The following is a 19255-nucleotide window of genomic DNA, read 5'->3' on the forward strand; positions in this document are numbered from 1 at the left end:
GGCTGTCATAATCAGTAACTTTACTGCCATGTAACCACCCCTCCAAGGCCTTCACTGAATGGTCAATGAAATCAACCCAGTCTTGTGAGGACTCCTTTTTGGTCTCTCTGAACTTTATCCTGTACTGTTCAGTGGTTAAGCCATAACCATCCAGGAGTGCATTCTTAAGAACTGTAAAATTATTGGCATCATTTTCTTTCACAGTAAGGAGCCTATCCCTACCTTTTCCACTAAATGATAGCCATAGGATAGCAGCCCACTGCCCTTGAGGGACATCCTGTACAACACAGGCCCTCTCAAGTGCAGCAAACCACTTGTTAATGTCATCCCCCTCCTTATAAGGGGGAACTATCTTGTGCAGATTCCTGGAATCATGCTCTTTTGCAGGATGACTATGGGGAATACTGCTGCTGCCACCATGGGTTTCTAAACCCAACTTCTGTCTTTCCTTCTCTAATTCTAAAGACTGTCTATCCAAATCCAGCTGTTGCTTTTTAAGCTTCAGTCTGGTTTGTTCCACCCTCAACTTATTGAGTTCCCTTTCTAACAATCTCTCATCAGGGTTGGTGGGAGGGACATTTCTAGATACAGAGGTATGATGGGAATGAACAGAAGGAGACCTGTCCCTTACAGAGGGCACCCTAACAGCTTGGCTGACAGTGTAATGTGAGAGCACATCATCTGTATGATGTGACTCCACCTCAGTAACAACTATGCTAGACTGTCTTGTAATGGGAAGGCTAAGAAGTTTCTTTCCTGAATCTTTTCCTGGGGGAGTCCCTGGATCAGATTGGGAACCATTAGCTACTTTTTCAACAGATGGGGCACTTCCAGCCTTATCTTGTTCTCTAAGCATGTTAAGTAACAGTTCCAAGGAAGGATTCTTCCCTACACTCAAACCTCTCTCTACACAGAGACTCCTTGCTCCTTTCCAGCTAAGGTGGTCATATGCAAGTTTGGACAGATCAACATTTTGGCCTGTGCCAGACATTTTAGAGAGAGTTAAAGTGATAGAAAAAGAGAAAAAAGTTTGTCAGAGCTTTTTGAAAGACAGAGAAAAAAACTTTTTAGAAAGTTTAGAAGTACTTTTCAGCACTTAGAATAGAGTGAAAAGAGGAAATGCAAAACTTTTTGGCTATGTGTATATACACTGAACTTGTTTTGTATATTTTTCTCTTATGAAAAGTACAATGACAAGAGTGGTAAGTAGTCTCAAAGCACTTATCCCACCGCTGCACAACCAATGTAGGAGGCTGGACTGGCGTGTAGTGAGTACCAAGGGGTACTTGCACCTTGCACCAGGCCCAGTTATCCCTTATTAGTGTATAGGGTGTCTAGCAGCTTAGGCTGATAGATAATGGTAGCTTAGCAGAGCAGCTTAGGCTGAACTAGGAGACGTGTGAAGCTACTACAGTACCACTTAGTGTCATATGCACAATATCATAAGAAAACACAATACACAGTTATACTAAAAATAAAGGTACTTTATTTTTATGACAATATGCCAAAGTATCTCAGAGTGTACCCTTAGTGAGAGGATAGGAAATATAAACAAGATATATATACACAATAGTAAAAATATGCAGTATAGTCTTAGAAAACAGTGCAAACAATGTATAGTTACAATAGGATGCAATGGGGACACATAGGGATAGGGGCAACACAAACCATATACTCCAAAAGTGGAATGCGAACCACGAATGGACCCCAAACCTATGTGACCTTGTAGAGGGTCGCTGGGACTATTAGAAAATAGTGAGAGTTAGAAAAATAACCCTCCCCAAGACCCTGAAAAGTGAGTGCAAAGTGCACTAAAGTTCCCCTAAGGACAAAGAAGTCGTGTTAGAGGAATAATGCAGGAAAGACACAAACCAACAATGCAACAACGATGGATTTCCAATCTAGGGTACCTGTGGAACAAGGGGACCAAGTCCAAAAGTCACAAGCAAGTCGGAGATGGGTATATGCCCAGGAAATGCCAGCTGTGGATGCAAAGAAGCTTCTACTGGACAGAAGAAGCTGAGGTTTCTGTAGGAACGAAAAGGGCTAGAGACTTCCCCTTTGGTGGACGGATCCCTCTCGCCGTGGAGAGTCGTGCAGAAGTGTTTTCCCGCCGAAAGAACGCCAACAAGCCTTGCTAGCTGCAAATCGTGCGGTAGCGTTTTTGGACGCTGCTGTGGCCCAGGAGGTACCAGGAGGTCGCAAATTGGACCAGGAGGGAGAGGGGACGTCGAGCAAGACAAGGAGCCCTCTCAGCAGCAGGTAGCACCCGGAGAAGTGCCAGAAACAGGCACTACGAGGATGCGTGAAACGGTGCTCACCCGAAGTTACACAAAGGAGTCCCACGTCGCCGGAGACCAACTTAGAAAGTCGTGCAATGCAGGTTAGAGTGCCGTGGACCCAGGCTTGGCTGTGCACAAAGGATTTCCGCCGGAAGTGCACAGGGGCCGGAGTAGCTGCAAAAGTCGCGGTTCCCAGCAATGCAGTCTAGCGAGGTGAGGCAAGGACTTACCTCCACCAAACTTGGACTGAAGAGTCACTGGACTGTGGGAGTCACTTGGACAGAGTTGCTGGATTCGAGGGACCTCGCTCGTCGTGCTGAGAGGAGACCCAAGGGACCGGTAATGCAGCTTTTTGGTGCCTGCGGTTGCAGGGGGAAGATTCCGTCGACCCACGGGAGATTTCTTCGGAGCTTCTAGTGCAGAGAGGAGGCAGGCTACCCCCACAGCATGCACCACCAGGAAAACAGTTGAGAAGGCGGCAGGATCAGCGTTACAGAGTTGCAGTAGTCGTCTTTGCTACTTTGTTGCAGTGTTGCAGGCTTCCAGCGCGGTCAGCAGTCGATTCCTTGGCAGAAGGTGAAGAGAGAGATGCAGAGGAACTCTGATGAGCTCTTGCATTCGTTATCTAACGTTTCCCCAGAGACAGAGACCCTAAATAGCCAGAAAAGAGGGTTTGGCTACCTAGGAGAGAGGATAGGCTAGCAACACCTGAAGGAGCCTATCAGAAGGAGTCTCTGACGTCACCTGGTGGCACTGGCCACTCAGAGCAGTCCAGTGTGCCAGCAGCACCTCTGTTTCCAAGATGGCAGAGGTCTGGAGCACACTGGAGGAGCTCTGGACACCTCCCAGGGGAGGTGCAGGTCAGGGGAGTGGTCACTCCCCTTTCCTTTGTCCAGTTTCACGCCAGAGCAGGGCTAAGGGGTCCCCTGAACCGGTGTAGACTGGCTTATGCAGAATTGGGCACATCTGTGCCCAAGAAAGCATTTCCAGAGGCTGGGGGAGGCTACTCCTCCCCTGCCTTCACACCATTTTCCAAAGGGAGAGGATGTAACACCCTCTCTCAGAGGAAGTTCTTTGTTCTGCCATCCTGGGCCAGGCCTGGCTGGACCCCAGGAGGGCAGATGCCTGTCTGAGGGGTTGGCAGCAGCTGCAGTGAAACCCCAGGAAAGGCAGTTTGGCAGTACCAGGGTCTGTGCTACAGACCGCTGGGATCATGGGATTGTGCCAACTATGCCAGGATGGCATAGAGGGGGTAATTCCATGATCATAGACATGTTACATGGCCATATTCGGAGTTACCATTGTGAAGCTACATATATGTAGTGCACGCATGTAATGGTGTCCCCGCACTCACAAAGTCCGGGGAATTGGCCCTGAACAATGTGGGGGCACCTTGGCTAGTGCCAGAGTGCCCTCACACTAAGTAACTTTGCACCTAACCTTTACCAGGTAAAGGTTAGACATATAGGTGACTTATAAGTTACTTAAGTGCAGTGTAAAATGGCTGTGAAATAACATGGACGTTATTTCACTCAGGCTGCAGTGGCAGGCCTGTGTAAGAATTGTCAGAGCTCCCTATGGGTGGCAAAAGAAATGCTGCAGCCCATAGGGATCTCCTGGAACCCCAATACCCTGGGTACCTCAGTACCATATACTAGGGAATTATAAGGGTGTTCCAGTAAGCCAATGTAAATTGGTAAAATTGGTCACTAGCCTGTTAGTGACAATTTGGAAAGAAATGAGAGAGCATAACCACTGAGGTTCTGATTAGCAGAGCCTCAGTGAGACAGTTAGTCACTACACAGGTAACACATTCAGGCACACTTATGAGCACTGGGGCCCTGGTGAACAGGGTCCCAGTGACACATACAACTAAAACAACATATATACAGTGAAAAATGGGAGTAACATGCCAGGCAAGATGGTACTTTCCTACAACCAATCTCCAGATAAAATAAGCAGCAACTTGTAAGAAAACATAAGCTGACCCTGACTTGTCTCCTAGTTCACTAATAGCATTGTCACCAGAGAGGGGGCAAGAATGCTTTTCAGTTCATATTTAAAAACTGCCCTATACAGTGATTCAGAGTCAATGAGCATGGGGCACGGGACAATCAGTGATACAGAGTCAGTGTGCATGGGGTAATCAGGAGTCAGTGTGAATGGGACCATTGGTAATCTGGAATCAGTGTGCATGGGACAGTCAGTCATCTAGAATCAGTGTGCACGGGGATGCAGAACCAGTGTGCATTGGGCAGTCGGTGTACATTATAGGAGCCTTACTGATAGCAGTCTCTGTGTTTGGGGCGTGAGGTTTGGGGGTGCCAGAGCACTGGTCAGCCTGTGAGCACGCAAGTCAATGGAAACAGGGTGTGTGTGTGCATGAAGTGTAAGTGGTGTCTGTGTGTTTTGTGTTCCAGGGCTGTGTGCATGGAGTGTATGTGGTGTCTGGGTGTTTTGAGTTCCAGGGGTGTGTGTGTGTATGCGGTGTATGTGGTGTTTGTGTTTTTTTCAGTTGCAGGGGTCTGTGAATGGAGTGTATGTGGTGTCTGTGTTTTCAGTTCCAGGGGTGTGTGCATGCATTGTGTGTGTTTTGTGGGTCCCAGGGGTGTGTGCATGCAGTGTATGTGGTGTCTGTGTGTTTTCAGTTCTAGTGCTGTGTGCATGGAGTGTACGTGGTGTTTGTGTGTTTTCAGTTCCGGGGTGTGAGCATGGAGTGTATGTGGTGTCTGTGTTTTGAGTTCCAGGGGTTTGTGCATGCAGTGTATGTGGTGTATGTGTGTTTTGAGTTCCAAGGGTGTGTGTGTGTGTGGAGTGTATGTGGTGCCTGTGTGTTTTGAGTTCCAGGGCTGTGTGCATGCAGTGTATGTGTGTTTTGAGTTCCAGGGGTGTGTGCATGCAGTGTATTTTGTGTAAGTGTGTTTTGAGTCCTAGGGGGTGTGTGCATGCAGTGTGTGTGTTTTGTGGGTCCCAGGGGTGTGTACATGCAGTGTGTGTGTTTTGTGAATCCCAGGGGTGTGTGCATGCAGTGTATGCGGTGTATGTGCTCTGTGGGTGCCAGGGGTGTGTGCATGCAGTGTATGTGTTCAGTGGGTCCCAGGGGTGTGTGCATGCAGTGTGTGTGTTTTGTGGGTCCCAGGGATGTGTGCATGCAGAGTGTGTGTTTTGTGGGTCCCAGGGCTGTGTGCATGCAGTGTATGTGTTCAGTGGGTCCCGGGTGTGTGTGCATGTAGTGTGTGTGTTTTGTGGGTTCCAGGGGTGTGTGGATGCAGTGTATGTGTTCAGTGGGTCCCAGGGGTGTGTGCATGCAGTGTGTGTGTTTTGTGTGTCCCAGGGTTGTGTGCATGCAGTGTGTGTGTTCAGTGAGTCCCAGGGTGTGTGCATGCAGTGTGTGTGTTCTGTGGGTCCCAGGGGTGTGTGCATGCAGTGTGTGTCCAGCTGGTCCCAGGGGTGTGTGCATGCAGTGTGTGTGTTCAGTGGGTCCCAGGGGTGTGTGCATGCAGTGTGTGTGCTCAGTGGGTCCCAGGGGTGTGTGCATGCAGTGTGTGTGTTCAGTGGGTCCCAGGGGTGTGTGAGTGCACTGTGTGTGTTCAGTTGGTCCCAGGGGTGTGTGCATGCAGTGTGTGTTCAGTTGGTCCCAGGGGTGTATGCATGCAGTGTGTGTGTTTTGTGGGCCCCAGGGGTGTGTGCATGCAGTGTGTGTGTTCAGTGGGTCCCAGCGGTGTGTGCATGCAGTGTATGTGGTGTATGTGTTCTGTGGGTTCCAGGGGTGTGTGCATGTAGTGTGTGTGTTCAGTGTGTCCCACGGGTGTGTGCATGTAGTGTGTGTGTTCAGTGGGTGCCAGAGGGGTGTGCATGCAGTGTGTGTTCAGTGGGCCCCAGGGTTGTGTGCATGCAGTGTGTGTGTTCAGTGGGTCCCAGGGGTGTGTGCATGCAGTGTGTGTGTTCAGTGGGTCCCAGGGTGTGTGCATGCAGTGTGTGTGTTCTGTGGGTCCCAGGGGTGTGTGCATGCAGTGTGTGTTCAGCTGGTCCCAGGGGTGTGTGCATGCCGTGTGTGTGTTCAGTGGGTCCCAGGGGTGTGTGCATGCAGTGTGTGTGCTCAGTGGGTCCCAGGGGTGTGTGCATGCAGTGTGTGTGTTCAGTGGGTCCCAGGGGTGTGTGCGTGCACTGTGTGTGTTCAGTTGGTCCCAGGGGTGTGTGCATGCAGTGTGTGTTCAGTTGGTCCCAGGGGTGTATGCATGCAATGTGTGTGTTTTGTGGGCCCCAGGGGTGTGCGCATGCAATGTGTGTGTTCAGTGGGTCCCAGGGGTGTGTGCATGCAGTGTATGTGGTGTATGTGTTCTGTGGGTTCCAGGGGTGTGTGCATGCAGTGTGTGTGTTCAGCGTGTCCCACGGGTGTGTGCATGCAGTGTGTGTGTTCAGTGGGTGCCAGAGGGGTGTGCATGCAGTGTGTGTTCAGTGGGTCCCAGGGGTGTGTGTATGCAGTGTATGTGTTCAGTGGCTCACAGGGGTGTGTGCATGCAGTGTGTGTCTTTTGTGGGCCCCAGGGGTGTGTGCATGCAGTGTGTGTGTTCAGTGGGTCCCATGGGTGTGTGCATGCAGTGTATGTGTTCAGTGGGTCCCAGGGGTGTGTGCATGCAGTGTGTGTGTGTTCTGTGGGCCCCAGGGGTGTGTGCATGCAGTGTATGTGTTCAGTGTGTTCCAGGAGTGTGTGCATGCAGTATGTGTTCAGTGGGTACCAGGGGTGTGTGCATGCAGCGTGTGTGTTCAGTGGGTTTCAGGGGTGTGTGCATGCAGTGTGTGTGTGTGTGCAGTGGCTCCCATGGGTGTGTGCATGCAGTGTGTGTTCTGTGGGTCCCAGGGTGTGTGCACGCAGTGTGTGTGTTCAGTGTGTTCCAGGGGTGTGTGCATGCAGTGTGTGTGTTCAGTGGGTCCCATTGCAGTGCCAGGCCCCTCCCCAGCCCCCCCAGCCCCTCCCCTCTTACTGTATCCTGCTGGCAGTGCTGCTGTTGCCGGTCTGAGCCCGTAGGCAGCCGAGCACCAGGATCCTCATAGCGCCCACGGTCCGCAGCTTCTAGGCTCTGTGCTATGACAGTTTCTGGGGAAGGTGCCAGCACCGCACATGGACACTGAAGACGGACTAAGACCCTCCGCCATCTTGGGACGGGGCGCAGCCTTCCGGGGTACCGTGGGTGTGTCCGTGCGTCGGTGCACCTGTGTGCACTGACACTGAAGAAGGACAAGAGCGCTAGCGTCTCCGCCATCTTGGAACGGGCACTTCTTGTCTGGAGCACTAAGGAAAGCGCGAGAGGGGCCTGCAGAGCCCTCCTAAAGGGGTCACAGTGCTTGTCTCACTTTTAGAAATATACACACCAACAGACCCCTCACATCTCCAAGCTTCCCAGGTACGTGCATGCTGTGCTGCTCCAATCCAGGTTTTATTCTTTGCATTCTGGTAGTTGTAGTCCATTTTTGGAATGGAAAACACAAGACTACAAGTCCCAGAATTTAAAAAAAAATCCGGGATGGAGCTGCACATGACGCATGGACCTGGGATACTGAGCAGGTCTGCTAATTTAGGCGGGAGACTCCGATTTTTGGAGCAAACAAAGGTTTAAGTGTGGGGTATCTATGTAAGAAGTACTTAGAAGTTTATAGGAAGTGTTTGCTTTGAAGGCAATGGAGGCTTACAGCTCTAGGAATCCCAGGAAGCCAGCCAGATTACTCTGTTCCAGGCTAGGAGACACATTTGGGAACGTTATGAGAGTAAAAGCTGCTTCCATTGCGGATGACCCCTTCCCAGTGAGCCTCTGTAGAAATGCATGTTCTCACCAGGGCAGCAAGGCCTCCAAAAGGCCTTCTCCCTTCAGTGGATTACACAGCTGCCAAGTTTCCTTGGTCCATGAATGATGTGTTACTCCACTGAAGATTTTTTTCCTTTGAACTCTGGGACTTGTAGTGTCCTGTTTTATAATGGAATAAACAAGATGACAAGTGCCAGAATTCAAACAAGAACCTGGACAGGGGCAGCACATCACACATGGACCTGGGAAACTTGGCAGGGCTAAGCTATAGCTTGTACCCATACACGTCAATATTTTAGAAGAAGAAAATGGGAGATTTAAAAAAAATATTTGGAGAATTTATTTCCCCCATTGACATCCACTGAAGCAGAGTATATTTCAGGCAGGACACAGCCAAAATAAAGCAACTTTTGGCTTAAAAAACTTGAGTCTTCCGCTGTCTATTTCTAGGTACATTTACCATATCTGCTTCATGGCTTCTAGGCTGAAATTAATTGGTGGATTGTGATTACTGCCAACCACTCTTATACCAGAAAGGAGGGAGGCTTAAAATATTGATGGACAAATATGGGTTTCCAGTCCTAGCCAACTATGCCATACACCCCTCCCACACCACTTACAAGTATACATTGTTTTAGAAGCCTGCTTTCCCCTAGAGCACCAGAGGCATGGGAGAGCTCTGGGCTCCAATGCATAGGTGAACTTTTCCAAGATGGTGACTTGATTCTGTTTGAGAATCTGCTCGAGCAGTGCAGTCTTCCTGCAGGAAAAATTCTGACCCACAGGGGCTTAGTTGCTGCAGTTGAATCAATTTGGGGAATTACTAGTTTACAGCCTTCTGTCCACCACCTTGTGTAGATACTGCATATCGTAGGCACTGGTTGAACACCATTTTTATGGATTCAACAGCCCATCCAAGCACTGGTGGTTGACCCACTAGGTCAGCTGTGAGAAAGGAGGGAGGCAGAGGTGAGAAAACACTTCACTCTGAAGGAACGGGAGCCATCAGTAGTTTATCCTCATAAGATTCCCAGAAATTCTAGTTGCAATACATCCAGTATAATATACTACACCGAGCTTATGTGACTCCCATGCAAGTGTGTAAGATATACCCTGTTGCTGGCTCAAGTTTGCCTAGGTGTTCCCTTCCAGATGCAGACTTCAAACATGTGATGTAGGATCGTTCCTCTGTGTCCAACTATTGGAAGGACATCAACACCAAATAGGCGTACATGATCAATTGCAGGGGTGGGCAACATGGAATGGTCCCTGACGGGTTTTTACCGGTATCCCAAGCCCATGGAGCTGAAACTAGATTTTTAGTTCTTGATCTGTTAGCATCACTGAAGGAATATCGGAAACATTAATATCGTGTGGACATAATATTGCATAAAAAATACTGAGGACCAAAATATTGAGAAGATAAGTGGAAGTGGGTAAGTATAGATTTACTATTCTTAATTCCACATCTACGTACCTTAAAGGTATATTATAAGTAAGTACCATCTTGCCTGGCATGTTACCCCCATTTTTCACATGTATGTAGGTTTGTTTTTGCCTGTCTCACTGGGATCCTGCTAGCCAGGACCCCAGTGCTCATATTTTGTGGCCTGAATGTGTGTATCTGTGTAGTGACTAACTGTGTCACTGAGGCTCTGCTAACCAGAACCTCAGTGCTTATGCTCTTTCTACCTTTAAAATTGTCACTATAGGCTAGTGACCATTTTCACCAATTCTAATTGGCACAGTGGAAGACCCTTATAATTCCTTGGTATGTGGTAGCTAGGTACCCAGGGTATTGGGGTTCCAGGAGATCCCTATGGGCTGCAGCATTTCTTTTGTCACCCATAGGGAGCTTAGACAAATCTTACACAGGACTGCCACTGCAGCCTGAGTGAAATAACGCACATGTTATTTCACAACCATTTTACACTGCACTTAAGTAACTTATAAGTCACCTATATGTCTAACCCTCACTTGGTGAAGGTTAGGTGCAAAGTAACTAAGTGTGAGGGCAATTTCCCCGGACTTTGTGAGTGTGGGGACACCTTTACACAGGTGCACTACATATAGGTCAAGACCTATGTGTAGCTTCACAATGGTAACTCCGAATATGGCCATGTAACATGTCTAAGATCATGGAATTGTCCCCCCATGCCAAATCTGGAAATGGGGTGCCAATCCCATCCATCCCCGGGGCTCTAGCATGGACCCCGGGTACTGCCAAACCAGCTCTCTGGGGTTTTCTCTGCAGCTACCGCTGCTGCCAACCCACAGACAGGGGTCTGCCCTTCAGTTCCAGGAAGGCAGAACAAAGAATTTCCTCTGAGAGAGGGTGTTAAACCCTCTCCCTTTGGAAATAGGTGTTAAAGGCTGGGGAGGGGTAGCCTCCCCCAGCCTCTGGAAATGCTTTGAAGGGCACAGACGGTGCCCTCCTTGCATAAGCCAGCCTACACCGGTTCAGGGATCCCCCAGCCCCTGCACTGGCACGAAACTCGACAAAGGAAAGGGGAGTGACCACTCCCCTGTCCATCACCACCCCAGGGGTGGTGCCCAGAGCTCCTCCAGTGTGTCTCAGACCTCTGCCATATTGAATCCAGAGGTGTGTGAGCACACTGGAGGCCTCTGAGTGGCCAGTGCCAGCAGGTGATGTCAGAGACCCTTCCTAATAAGTGCTTACCTGACTAGGTGGCCAATCCTCCTCTGAGGGCTATTTAGGGTCTCTCCAGTGGGCTTTTCCTCAGATAACGACTTGCAAGAATTCACCAGAGTTCCTCTGCATCTCCCTCTTCGACTTCTGCCAAAGATCAACCGCTGACTGCTCCAGGATGCCTGCAAAACTGCAACAAAGTAGCAAGAAGACTACCAGCGACATTGTAGCGCCTAATCCTGCCGGCTTTCTCAACTGTTTCCTGGTGGTGCATACCCTGTGAGTTGTCTGCCTTCACCCTACACTGGAAGCCACGAAGAAATCTCCTGTGGGTCGACGGAATCTTCCCCCTGCTCCAGCAGGCACCAAACTTCAGTGTCACCGGTACTCTAAGATCCCTCTCATCAAGACAAGCGCGGCCCCTGGAACGCAGGTGGTGGCCCAAGTGACCCAGATTGTCCAGTGGTCCAACTGTCCAAATTTGGAGGAGGTAATCCTTGCCTCCCCTCTCCAGACAGTAATCCTGTGTACTGCGTGAACTGCAGCCGCTAGGGTTTCTGTGCACTTTTGCAAGGAATCCTTTGTGCACACCCTAGCCCAGGTCCCCAGCACTCCGTCCTGCATTGCTCAACTCGCTGAGTTGACCACCGGCTTAGTGGGACCCTCTTTTGTAGTGTTGAGACGACCGCCGTGCTCAGTTTTCTTGAACCCCTGTTCAGGTACTTCTGCGGGTGCTGCCTTCTTGTGCGTGGGCTCTCTGTATTACTGAGGGCCTTCCTATGTCTCCTCTTCCAAGAGGCGACCTCCTGGTCCATCCTAGGCCCGGGCAGCACCCTTTTGTTCTAACCGCGACCTTTGCAGCTAGCAAGGCTTGTTTGTGGTCTTTTTCCAAAGAAACAACGCTGCATCCTCCAGCACTCCGTGGGACATCTTCTGCACAAAGGAGAAGTTCCTGGCGACCTCTGTTGTTCAGAATCTTCAGCTTCTTCACTCCGGAGGCAGCCATTTTGCACCTTCATCCGGGGTTTAGTGGGCTCCTGCCCCCTGGACCCTTTTGTGACTCTTGGACTTGGTCCCCTTCCTTTACGGGTCCTCAGGTCCAGGAATCCGTATTCAGTGCTTTGCAGTCAGTTGTTGTCTTTGCAGAATCTCCTATCACGACTTTAGTGTGTTTCTGGGGAAGTAGTATCACTTTACTCCTACTTTTCAGGGTCTTGGGGTGGGTATCTTGGACACCTTTAGTGTTTTCTTACACTCCCAGCGACCCTCTACACACTACACTAGGCTCGGGGTCCATTCGTGGTACACATTCCACTTTCTTATTATATGGTTTGTGTTGCCCCTAGGTCTATTGCATCCTATTGTATTCTACAGTGTTCGCACTACTTTTCTAACTGTTTTCTTACCTGATTTTGGTCTGTGTGTATATTTTGTGTATTTTACTTACCTCCTAAGGGAGTATATCCTCTGAGATATTTTTGGCACATTGTCACCAAAATAAAGTACCTTTATTTTTAGTAACTCTGAGTATTGTGATTCTTATGATATAGTGCTATCTGATATAAGTGGTGTAGTAGGAGCTTTGCATGTCTCCTAGTTCAGCCTAAGCTGCTCTGCTATAGCTACCTCTATCAGCCTAAGCTGCTAGAACAGTGGTTCCCAACCTGTGGTCCACGGACCCCAAGGGGTCCGTGACACATTCCCAGGGGGTCCGCAGGCCTGGGCTAGGAGAAAGGCACTTCTCTGCTTGCGTGTTTTCATTTTTATTACTTCATTTGTTGAGCAGTTTTAAACCCACTGCACAGCTCCTTGTACAGCAACAATTAAAACGTCAAGCTAACTCAAGTGATTAATGTATCTGCTGAAGAGAGATGGAAGCTTTGTCTAGTTGCAGTTGTGACTCAAAGATAGCACAGGTGGTTAATATGCCTGCTGCAAAGAACGTGTATATTGGAAAAAACTGTATTTTATGTGCATGGCACAGTGGGTTACTGCTTTTGTCACAGAGATTCTTTTGTTACGGTGCAGTTCATAATCTTAATCTAGCACAATGAGCTGTGAACTGCCATTAAAGACAAACAGCATGGCACAAATTAGAAAGTTTTTTTTCCCTAGTCTTTAATTTTCCTTATGCTGCTAAAAAAGGTTTGCTTGTGTAGAAATACGTCCTTTTTGCCAACGTCATTGATAATCACTGTGCTGTGTTCTGAATCCTAAATTTGTACTTCTCTGGACCAAGCACTCTTAGAAAATGCCTACCAGTGTGGATGACATGTGAATCCTACACCTTGTAAGTCCCCTGTACAGTGCCCTGACACCCTACAGTGGTATGAGAGGTGCTATAAAACAAATGAAATATATGTGACAGAGAGGCTAGGGAGAGATGCGAGGCCCTTATGGTTTACTTCCTTTCCCCTTCGCTAGTTTATGTGAAAAAGCTTTCTCAGATCTTGCATACCTAAAAAATAAAAACAAATCACTCCGGAAATGTAGAATCTGACCTGAGGATTCACCTTTCCTAAATAAAAACCAAACATTGAAAAGGTAGTTGCCGAGATGCAGCGTCAACCTTTCCAGTAAAATGTTTCGATTTTTGCATATTTTTTCAATGTAAAAGAATTTTATCTTTAGTAATTTGAGTACTTGTTTGATGTATACTTGTTATATTTTTTGCGAATTACTGTTTTAATGTTTGAAAATTAAATTGTACAAATTGCTGGGGGTCCCCGGCTTCCAGTAATGATTCATTGGGGGTCCTCAGGAGTCAAAAGGTTGGGAACCACTGTGCTTGAACACTACTAATCTACTAATAAAGGATAACTGGACCTGGCACAAGGTGTACGTACCATCAGGTACCCACTATAAGCCAGACCAGCCTCTTACATATATATATATATATATATATATATATATATATGTCATGAATGTACATATATATGGAATTATATATTGTAAAATGTTTCTTCCCTTTGGAAAGTTACCTTCATGAAGTTTTTGTCCTCAATATTCTTGACATAATATTTTGTCACATGATTTTTCTGTTCTGATTTTCTGTCTAACCACCCTCTGTAGTTGGCCCAGAACTCTCTTACTCTGACGTGGAAGACGTCCTCCTTGCCCGCACTGTCGCTTTTGCATATGACGGTCATGAAATAGGCCGAGGCAGAGCCACCGCGTTGTGCGAGGAGTTACTTAGAGGTCTTAAAAAAGACCCCATAGCTGGCACTTGAGATGGGTTAAATCTTTCCTTCAAAGAGGCTCACACAGATGACACCAAGCTCCATAAGAACTTAGGGGCATATTTATACTTTTTGACGCAAAACTGCGCTAACGCAGTTTTGCGTCAAAAAAATTAGCGCTGGCTAACGCCATTCTGAAGCGCCATGTGGGCACCGTATTTAATCAATGACGTTAGCCGGCGTTAGCCGCCGGCGTTGCCGGGGGTGCGTGGAAAAAAACGACGTACACCAGGCAGCGCCGGCGTAGGGGGATATGGAGCTTGGGCGTCAAAAAATGGGGCAAGTCAGGCTGAGGCAAATTTTTTACCTCAACCCGATTTGCGCCATTTTTTTCGACTCCCAAACCCCATAGAAATGACTCCTGTCTTAGCAAAGACAGGAGTCATGCCCCCTTGCCCAATGGCCATGCCCAGGGGACTTCTGTCCCCTGGGCATGGTCATTGGGCATAGTGGCATGTAGGGGGGCACAAATCAGGCCCCCCTATGCCACAAAAAAAAAAAAAAAATACTTACCGGAACTTACCTTAATGTCCCTGGGATGGGTCCCTCCAGCCTTGGGTGTCCTCCTGGGGTGGGCAAGGGTGACAGGGGGTGTCCCTGGGGGCATGGGAGGGCACCTCTGGGCTCCTTCCGAGCCCACAGGTCCCTTAACGCCTGCCTTTTCCAGGCGCTATAAAACGGCGCAAAAGTGGCCGTACGTCATTTTTTTTGACCCACCCACTCCCGGACGTGAATTTTGCCCGGGAGTGTAAATACGGCGCACATGCCTCGGAGTCACTTTTTTAGACGGGAATGCCTACCTTGCATATCATTAACGCAAAGTAGGTGTCCACGCTAAAAAATGACGCAAACTCCATGGACTGTGGCGCTAGACGCGTCTAACGCCAAAGTATAAATATGGAGTTCGTTTTGCGTCGGAATTGCGTCAAAAAAAACGACGCAATTCCGGCGCAAACAGAGTATAAATATGCCCCTTAATGTTCTTGGCTCTTGGATGTGTGACGTTACTGTGTTACTACCCGCCCCTCTCTTGTCCACCCCACTGGAATCCTTACCCACCTGACACATGGTACTATCTTGCCCCTTCCAGCACATTGCCATGTAATAACACCAACCATTCTGAATTTGCTGACTTTACTTTAATTAAGCTGCATATTATTTGATTTTTCTTTTTCATTTTAATTCTTGTTCTCATTGAAGGTGTTGCCTAACACACTGGATGACGTATCTCTTATAGGCCAAATTATTCTCATGATCCATTTTATTATGTTATTATCTGGAAGGGCGCTCCTCACTCTATGCTATGGTCGAGCTATGTATTAACCTTTTTGGGGAAAACTTGTTGGAGAAAAAAGAAATGTGTTTTCAAGGACCTGCAGCAGGCTGGAGGATTGCTGATGAGATGCAGATGAGCCAGAAGTTTTGCTCAAAGACTCAAAGGCACATCCACTGTAAAAAGGCCATTTGAAAGCACGTGCGTTCAGAAGCTCATTGGAACCAGGTCAAGGTTTGTTGAAAGCAATCAAGCAGCGAATAAATCCAAAGAAATAGAGGTCCTTTGTTGATAAAAGTGGAATTAGTAAGTCACAAGGCCTGAAAGAAGATCTGCTGAGAGATTGGAGTCAGTGCACAGAGCCACATGCTTCCAGAATTCGGCTGCATTTCTAGGAGCTCCGAGTATACTTTTCTGAATATGCAGTTGGAGGTTGAAACATGGAGTGAAGCTCAGAGACGGTGGAATAAAATGCAAGCTTCTTCATAAAAGATGTAGCTGGTAGAAGACACTAAACTGGCAACTTGTTGAGAATATTTTGTAAGGCAAGCGCCTAGTCTAGACAAGGAAGTTCATCCATGGACGAATGCAAGACATCGGGTGAAGGAATTTCCCCATCCGACGAGGGCATCTGTGGTATCATCTTTAAATTAGAAATGTTTTCCCCAGCAGTACCTGGCCTCAACAGACTCACTGAGAAAGGTGGTGGAGTGGTAATTAAAGCTGGTTATTAATTGGGTGCCATCTGCACAGGACACAGACTTGAATCAAAGGATCTAATATGGCACCAGAAATGGGTGCAAAACACTGAAGAGGTGAGAAGGAATGGGAGAAACTTGGGGAAAGTCAGAGGTGACCAGAAGATCTGCAGCGAAGAAAGAAGGAGCGCCAACGACAGCATACACCTTGATATAAAGGATGAAATATATTGGTAGTAATTTCACATGTAGCACGGTTAGACTGAGGTTTGTTGATTAGCCCGCTGCACCCAAGCCAGGCTCCTTGACCCCACAGTTCCTCTAACTTACAACATAATAAGGTCCACGCAGACTAGAAGGTCCACGCGGACTCTGTGATCACAGTTCCCAAGCCGAGCTATGACATATTCAAGATTTCTGACCTGGAACACAACCAAAGGACAAAGCCCACACACCTCATAGAAATCTTCAATTGCATTACCCATGGGAAACTCCCTTACAAAGTTCACTTCAGTCCACTTAGACAGATACTTCATCCATGACAACAGTAAACCAGTGCCCTCTCTCTCAAGTAGCTTACTGGTCTAATGACGTCCACACCTTTTATCTCCCACATTTCCACCTCATACAAGCAATCTTTTACACTTGGTTTACACGAGCAGCTGCCTTTCTACCCATGGCACAAGTTGTTGGTCACACAATATTCATGCAGTCTTTCTCGGGTCAATATCAGATGTGAATCTGCTTCTCATGATGTTAAAGTTTATGTTACAGCCCAAAGGAGGAATAAATGGCCCTTCGCATACCAATCACCAGTTCTCAATACACAACTGCTTAGCTGTCTTTAGATTGCGCTAAAGCTCGACTTTTCTTCCCTCTAATAACTTTCCTTAATCAACAGCATGAAATCTGAACATGTTGCATCACATTTAACTGTCAGCTCGATTAGTCTTCAAATACCACTCCTCCCAAACAATCTATGGTGTTGCCACATGTGCTACCCAATACTATTCTTCAAACCTTTCATGAATTCTCTCAGCAATGCGCTCCGTTTCACCTCTGTCCTGACAAACCATCCATCGTGGCGCATGTTCCCTAGAAATAAAAATTCTTGCAGATGTGTAATCACTCTTCCTGACACCCCTTTGGCTGCACCTGGTTGCTACACCCACAACAAAGTTTGTGATCAGTCCGTAGAACAAAAGCGTAATGCCACATATATACGTCGGAACAACGCATGCTGGAACCACGCATGCCTGAACAACGCGGTCGGAAAAACGACCGCATTGTTACTACTAATGCCTTTACCACGAATGCCTTAACAACGATTTTTCGTTGTAAAGGCATTCCTGGTAAAGGCATTAGTGAATGGAATGCATGGTTCCAGCATGCGATCCCCGTGGCCCCCCACCCTGCTCCTAAAAATTACCACGACTCCCCACCCCTTAAACCTAAAACCACCCAATCCCCCCACCCCTACTCCTAAATTACCGCGACTCCTCACCCCGCCCCTAAAACCACCCCACCCCTAAAACCTAAACTACGCCAACCCCACACCCCGCCCCTAAAACCTAAAACCACCCCAACCCCCACCTCTAAAATTAACACGACCCCCCACCCTGCCCTTAAAACCTAAACCCACCCAAACACCCCACCCCGCCCCTAAAACCTAAACTACCCCAAAAAGTAAAAATACCCCGGACCCCCCGCCCTCACCCTGTCCCTAAAACTAAAAATGCTCCGACCCCCCTTCACCTGCTCCTAAACCTAAAAATGCCCCAAACCCCCTCCCCACCCCTGAACCTAAACCTAAACCACCCCCACCCCCACTCCCAAAAAGTAAAAATACCCCAACCCCCCACCCCGCCACTAAAACGTAAACTACCCCAACCCCCCACTCCTAAAAAGTAAAAATACCCCGGGCACCCCACCTCGCCCCTTAAACTAAAAATACCCGACCCCCCACCCCGCCCCTAAAACTGCTCCCCGTTCTAAAGTACACCTAAATCCCATTTTGTGGCCAACATTTCACATTCAATTAATTAAGTTTTGTGTTCAGCTCCATTGGGTGGGAAGGACACAAAGACCAATTTATTCCTGCCATCCTCACATTTATGCCAACTGCTCCACATGGTCCATGGTCTACTGTAATAAGAGTATTCTCCTAATAACCTCAACAGGTTTTAGGATGGATGCTCTGACAATCTAGTCTTTCCCCCTCTTAAAGTTTTGTTGATGAATTCTTTAATGTAGGGTTCACAAAAAATTCTGTCCTGTCGACGCAGTTACCAACTAGCTTGGCTTAATAGTCCGCCATGACCATTACTCTAGTCAATTGGTCCTTGGTACAAGGGCAGAGTGGAACCAGGGTCCTAAATGTGATAGCGGTCACTAGGGCTTCTTTTGGTTTGACTGTGTCCCTTATGATGACATAACCTACATACTCAACTTTCCAAAACATGAATCTATATTTTCTTTTCTGTAAAGTAAAGGTTGCCTCCTACAGTGGCTTCAATGCTGCATTTGACACCAGTTGTCTCATAATGCAATATATAGGTGGTCATTCTGACCCTGGCGGTCTTTGACCGCCAGGGCGGAGGACCGCGGGAGCACCGCCGACAGGCCGGCGGTGCTCCAATGGGGATTCCGACCGCGGCGGTAAAGCCGCGGTCGGACCGGCACCACTGGCGGGGTCCCGCCAGTGTACCGCGGCCCCATTGAATCCTCCGCGGCGGCGCAGCTTGCTGCACCGCCGCGGGGATTCCGACCCCCCCTACCGCCATCCAGATCCCGGCGGTCGGACCGCCGAGATCCGGATGGCGGTAGGGGGGGGTCGCGGGGCCCCTGGGGGCCCCTGCAGTGCCCATGCCACTGGCATGGGCATTGCAGGGGCCCCCGTAAGAGGGCCCCTACAAGTATTTCACTGTCTGCTGCGCAGACAGTGAAATACGCGACGGGTGCAACTGCACCCGTCGCACAGCTTCCACTCCGCCGGCTCGATTCCGAGCCGGCTTCCTCGTGGAAGCCTCTTTCCCGCTGGGCTGGCTGGCGGTCTGAAGGCGACCGCCCGCCAGCCCAGCGGGAAAGTCAGAATTACCGCCGCGGTCTTTCGACCGCGGAACGGTAACCTGACGGCGGGACTTTGGCGGGCGGCCTCCGCCGCCCGCCAAGGTCAGAATGAGGGCCATAATCTTGAAATATCATATTGCATTGATCTTGGAATTGCCTTGTCATCGTCAACTGGCAGATGGAAGAAGCTAAAGCCAAACCCAAGCGATACCCAGTCAGTTGACAAAATGCCACCCATAG

The 19255-nt window shown here is 48.5% G+C and overlaps 1 protein-coding gene across 1 annotated transcript in view; it reads right to left on the reverse strand.

The window, feature by feature from the left end:
* Positions 1-7377, reverse strand: part of GLT1D1 (glycosyltransferase 1 domain containing 1) — a 472314-nt gene extending 464937 nt beyond the window's left edge. The window contains exon 1 of the mRNA XM_069215368.1: positions 7268-7377. Coding sequence (XP_069071469.1) covers positions 7268-7335 — 68 coding nt within the window. The 5' untranslated portion in view covers positions 7336-7377. The remainder of the gene's footprint in view (positions 1-7267) is intronic.
* Positions 7378-19255: the final 11878 nt, after the last annotated feature.

This window comes from Pleurodeles waltl, chromosome 11, assembly GCF_031143425.1.
Source record: "Pleurodeles waltl isolate 20211129_DDA chromosome 11, aPleWal1.hap1.20221129, whole genome shotgun sequence".
In the NCBI taxonomy this organism is placed as follows: domain Eukaryota; kingdom Metazoa; phylum Chordata; class Amphibia; order Caudata; family Salamandridae; genus Pleurodeles; species Pleurodeles waltl.